The following is a 6122-nucleotide window of genomic DNA, read 5'->3' as shown; positions in this document are numbered from 1 at the left end:
AAATATAATTGTTTATGCACAAAATCTTAAAAGTCTTAAAAACAACTCATAAAGCATTAAGTACTACTACTTTATGCATAGTCTTAAAATCTCTTAATCTACAATTAGAAAACATATAGTACAAGTTACCAATGCACATTATTGTCTTTTCTTTTCATGTTCCCAAGATACTTTTGACACATTTCACTCATGTCTTCACCCTCTCATACCTTTATGTCTTCTCCTCATCCCTCAGTATGAGATTCAAACTGATATTAATCATGAGTTATCAAAAATTCTCTCATTCATCTCTCATTCAATTGTTCTAGAACTCTCGGTCTCGCTCTCGATGTCTTGATTCTTTGCTCTTGGTGTAAATCAAACACATTTGTGGAGTCGTTTAAATATGTTAGATTTTAAATATATTGGATTTTAAACTATCATACAATTTTTTTTCATCGATAGACTATAATCGGAACCGTAACTTTTATTTATTCAAATTGTATTATTATGTATAAAGACCAAGTGTAACTTGTATCATCGTTAAATCTTCTCTAATAAAACCAGTGAAACTTCAAAATCGTTAATATTCACAGCTCCCACCGCATTACTCGTGTAATTTTTTAAAATAATTTAAGATAACATAAGTCCATAACCAAATAGGTCTAGAGATTCGTGTATTTAGATTTATCTAATAACTTATTAAGATATATAATACTCCAACTACAACATTAATTCAACTTCTAAATAAATAATACATGACGGTAAAGTCAAGTCTCAAGATTTAACAAGAGCTACAATGAGACCACAACGTTTATCGAGACTTGACTTATTTATCATATTTAATGGTGTATGAGTACAACTTGTTAAAGCTGTATTGAATTCATCTAACTAACTGATAAATATAATAAAATATTACAGGATAAAAATCTTATTTTAAATATAATGAATATGTAATATAATCAGGATAATCATTGAATTCTAACATAATAGTTAGTTATGACGTTTACAAAAAATTACATTATTAAACCTGAAATAAATTACATCGTTATTAAACCAAAATTAAATTAAAATTAAACATTTTTTATAAAAAAAGGAGAACTTTTTACACTATTAGTTTGATGCTAATATCGATGTACTGTTTTAAAAAATTTCAAATTCAAAAGCACACAAAACCGTATTATAAAATCGTTAAAACCACAAAATAAAAGTCAAACAGTAAAATCGAGATGTATTTTGCTACATTGCACGAGTACAATTCTAGTTACTCAATGAGGCATGATAATAAACAATTTAAATTAAGTTATCTATTAAAAACTAACAAATAATACGTTAAAAAGGTAAGGAAAAAATCAAATATCGTGACACATTAAACCATTGCATGACACGGTTAAATGTAGACGTGATACACAAGCCTTAAGTCACGCACGTTACATAATAGTTGTCGCAACGAGTCTTTTTCATTGTAATGAAAACATTAATCAATGTTTATCATTAATTTGCATGGTTTTTCGTTTCATTATTATGTGATATTTCAGTTTTAATAAAGTTTGATTAAATATTATTTTTATTTTTGTCTTTCTCTGCATTTTTATGCAATTTTTTTTATTAACCTGGATATCCAACCCGCTATGTGAGCCAACTAATCCTTGGACGATGACCATCTGCTTTGCAGATAGTCCGGAGTCACCGCATTTGAACCTCAGTGGCCACAAGGGGATTTTTATTCCTCCTTAGATTTGAACCTGGTACCTCCTGGTACTTTTGATCTCTGAAATCAAGCTCAAACCAATCAGACACTACACTTGTGGTTAATTTTTATGCACTTATAAACACATAACATATAAAGCAAAAAAAACTTCTCCCTCTTTCTTTCTCATTTTATTAACATATCTTCTTGTGCTAATTGATCATTACAATCATCACTCCATCTCTATCTCTTTCTCCACTCCCTCAAAAACATTTTTTTAATTAAAAACTAAACTAAAAATAAATTAAAGAAAAGCATATTTTTATCTTGAAATCCCACCCAAAAAAGAGTCAAAATTGGTCAATTTCCATCACCAATTACTTCAACATGTCTCTCCTTCTTCCAAGGGCTTCAAACACACTTGAACCCCATATTTTGGTTTTATGGTCAACACGATAACTGGTGCGTGTCTATAACTGTCTGATATCGTAAACTTGAATTTGGATATTAACATGGCCAAAATGATCTTGGCTTCCATCAAGGCGAAAGATTGGCCGACGCAATTACGTGGGCCGGCTGCAAACGGCATGAAATGACGTCCAGGGGAGAACGACTTGGAGGCAAACCTGTTAGGGTTGAACTCATTCACGTCTTGACCCCATATCTCTTCACTATGGTGTATAGCTAGCACTGGGATCCAAATCGACAGTCCTTTCGGAATGTGAAGGTCTCCTAGCTTTATATCTTCGAATGCCATTCTTGGTAGTACAGATGCCGGAGGATACAGTCTCAATGATTCGTTAATCACCATGTTTAACTGCCAATTAAAAAAATTAGATAATTAATAAACTAAAATTAAATTATTTATTTCATGAATATGTAGTTGAATTTGGCAACCAAACCATTAGAGTTGATAACTATTAAAATTAATTTTGAATTTATTCCAAAAATAAATAAATAAAATTCAATCGATAACCAGACAACCATGCATGAGAATCTCGAGCATATTTAAATGGCAACAGTTTTCAGTGAAAATTTTCAACGCATTTAATTATTTGGAGTCCAACACATATAAGTCAAACTATTATTTTTGAATTTCCATAATTTAATTTAAAAAAAATCATTTTCCAAAAAAAATATTTCTTAAAAAAAGTAAATTGTTTAAAATACATTAAAAATGTAAATTTTAATTGTAAATTAATTAAAAAGTAAATTGTTTAACATTTATTTAAATAAAATATGAATGATTTAGAAATTTAAAGATTTTATTCATATTATAATAACTTATACTTAATGCTTTGTAAATTTTACGTACAAAAATCTTTAATGCTGTACATATACATATATATATATATATACATATATATATAGAGAGAGAGATGGGTTCACGTGAGACAAATGGTTTTTCGTGAGACCCGTAAAACCAATTTATGTTCATTGATCAATTTTATAAGCTAATAATATAATGGTCTAAAGTTGCATGGTGACAATTTTGTGATTAATAAGAAGTCTCATGACAATTTTGTGATTATAAATATTCAAATTGTAGATCTAAGGTTGAGAATTGTTGTTACGGGTCTTACGAAAAATCTATGGTGTCACAAAATCCCAAGTCTATATATATATATATATAATATAGTATATAAATTAATGAGATTAATGGTGCATACCACTGAGAGCTTGGAAAGATGTTCAACCGAGGGTGAACCACCATTGCAGACCTGTCGAACCTCGGCTCGAACCTTATCTTGCCAAGATGGGTTGCTGGCTAGCAACATGATGGTCCATGTAAGCAGAAGTGCAGTGGTTTCATGGCCAGCAAAGAAAAAGGTCTTGCATTCATCCATTATCACCTGCAAATTCAGACTGAATCCATTCCCACCTCTCTTTTTTTGCATTTCATTAAGCAACATCCCCAGTAAATCATTCCCATATGAACTGCTCCTCCCAATCTCAACACAATCCCTTCGGCTCTGAATAATCTCCATCAACAAACGCTCCACTTCCATCTTTAACGATTTGATCTCTCTATTGTATTTACTCGGAAGAAATCTACAGAAAGTTCACAATATATGTCAACAAAAAATGGATTGAAAACAAAGAATCCATGAAAGACGATATATATATATATATATAAGGATTCAATGGTCTACCGGCTTCCGGGAACGCATAGGTGACGGCTAGCTTGAGCACAGAGCTGTTGTAGAACTGTTAACAAATGGAATATTTGCTTTCCTTTCTCGTAGCTGCTATCGAATTCGGTTCGAGAAATGATGTCAGCTGTGAGCCCAGCCATGTATTCTCCGATCTCAAACTCAGTTCGTCCAGTGGCCACTTCTTTTTCCATTGACTGGATCATCTCTTTGGTGCATTCCACCATATAACCAGCATAACTCTACGTACAACATGATACATAAGATATATAGATCGATATATATATATATATATATAGGGTATGTATGTATGTATGTATATACCTTGAGTTTATCTCTCATAAATGCAGGTGCGACGATGTGACGTTGGTGGTGCCAATCATCTCCGTTGGCCATTAAAAGGCCACGCCCAATGAAATGCTTACAGCCTTGTTGTTGGAGCCATGATTTACCAGAAATAGTGCTGTGCTTTACCAAAAGCTCTTTGATGAGTTCCGTCTCCGTCAAGCACATCCGAGGCTCCGTACCGTTCCAGTATATAAATCTTTTTCCTGCAAATACATACATATATATATATATATATATATATATCACCATTAGTTATTATATCATCTCCACCTTTCTTTCTTTCTTAAAACTCATCAAAAATCACTTCTTTTTCACATCAAGATTCATCATTTTCTTGAAACTTTATAACCCATTTCCTTAATTTTCTAAATAATTATATCATATATATTATATTACTTACCAACTTATGAATTCAAGATTCTTTTAATTATCTTTCTTTTTTATTAATTCCTAATACTAATTATACAAGTGTAAAGTGTTTCATGCATAAGAAAGTTTATATAATTAATTAAAATTAAATGATGTATTTTCTTTTTCTCTATCACAACTAATTAGAGACTTCTTTACGGGTGATGGATTCCGAAAAAGGGTACATGTGGGTACCGTATATTTTGGACCAGAGAACAAGGTGAGGTAGGAGACGAGGAACGATGTCGTGGTCGATAGAGGGCATGTCGAAGGAGGTGGATTTGGAGATGAGAGACGCGACATCCAAGAGATTACCGATAAGGAACCGGGGTTTGGGGCCACGGACTCCTTGCCGAGCCATGATGTTCTTGATACGTATGGGTGTGAGCAAGTAACATGTAAGAGTTTGATAAGTAATCTTGATGAAGAGATAGAGGAATATGAGTAAGGAAGCCCATAAAACCACACTCATTGTGATCATCAATTTCATATTTGATTAGAGAAGAATAAAGGGAAATTTTTATTAGAAAGAGATGGAAGAAATTTGAGAATGAAATATGAGGGGGCCAAGGAAGGCAATTTATAGTGATGACCACTCATCAAGAAACGAAAATTACTCTTCATTCCAAAAAGATTCAAGATTTGACTTTTATTGACAATTATATGATTTGTTTAATTAACACTAACTCTTTTGATATTTGGGAAAAATTTTGTGGTTACTTGCGATTACATAAAGAGAAGCTCATAATTGTTGGAATCAATCGATGATCGGTATATTTATGAAAATGATTTCAGTTTATTTATTATAATCTGGTGTATTTATGAAAATGCTTTGAGTTTATTTATTATAATCTGAATATTTATGAGATGATTATGATTCATTAATTATGATCAATGTTTTATATTAGAAAACTATTGAGATACATATTAAATCACATATTGATTTAATTAGATAAACGGTTAAGATTGATTTATAAGAGTATGTACTTTGTAGTATAACCACCTCTCTCTCTCTCTCTCTCTATATATATATATAGAGAGAGAGAGAGAGAGGTGGATTATTATACAACCTTTGCCAAATATTTGTATAACCAATACAACTCAATCTCAACCGTCCATTTAATTTGATGAATATGTAATTTCATAGAAGTTTTAGTTATTTCCTAATATAAAGTATTGATCATAATTAATAAACCTTATTCATCTTCCATAAATATTTAAATCATAATAAATGAACTTTCATTATTTCCATAAATATTTTAATTTATTGGGTTGCATTGATTGTACAAATGTGATGAGTTGCATTTGAAACAACTCTCTCTCTCTCTCTCTCTATCTATTTATACTATCTTATAAAATATTTGGCTAAAACTTTTAAAAACTCTTAAAACTATTAAAAACTCTTAAACTCGTTCATCCCTAAACGATTTCATCTCTATCCGATTCATCCCATATCTGAATTCGTGTAACTAACTGCAGATAAACACAATCAAATACATGATAAACATCTCATTTTAAATATAAAAAATCTAAAATATAATTAG

At 31.0% G+C, this 6122-nt stretch overlaps 1 protein-coding gene across 1 annotated transcript; it reads right to left on the bottom strand.

Annotated features, from left to right (window-relative positions):
• Positions 1 to 1855: 1855 nt before the first annotated feature.
• LOC112513452 (cytokinin hydroxylase) lies at positions 1856 to 5068 on the bottom strand. The gene is made up of 5 exons (XM_025119727.1): positions 4774 to 5068; positions 4147 to 4373; positions 3823 to 4064; positions 3340 to 3721; positions 1856 to 2486 (listed from the first exon to the last, which is right to left on the bottom strand). The coding sequence occupies exons 1-5, from the start codon at positions 5066 to 5068 to the stop codon at positions 2052 to 2054; spliced, it is 1581 nt and encodes a 526-aa protein (XP_024975495.1). The 3' UTR covers positions 1856 to 2051.
• Positions 5069 to 6122: the final 1054 nt, after the last annotated feature.

This window comes from Cynara cardunculus (genome assembly GCF_001531365.2).
Source record: "Cynara cardunculus var. scolymus isolate 2C chromosome LG 5, CcrdV1, whole genome shotgun sequence".
NCBI lineage: Eukaryota > Viridiplantae > Streptophyta > Magnoliopsida > Asterales > Asteraceae > Cynara > Cynara cardunculus.
The sequence above is the reverse complement of the archived record's forward strand: the minus strand, read 5'-3'. Positions and strand labels throughout refer to the sequence as shown.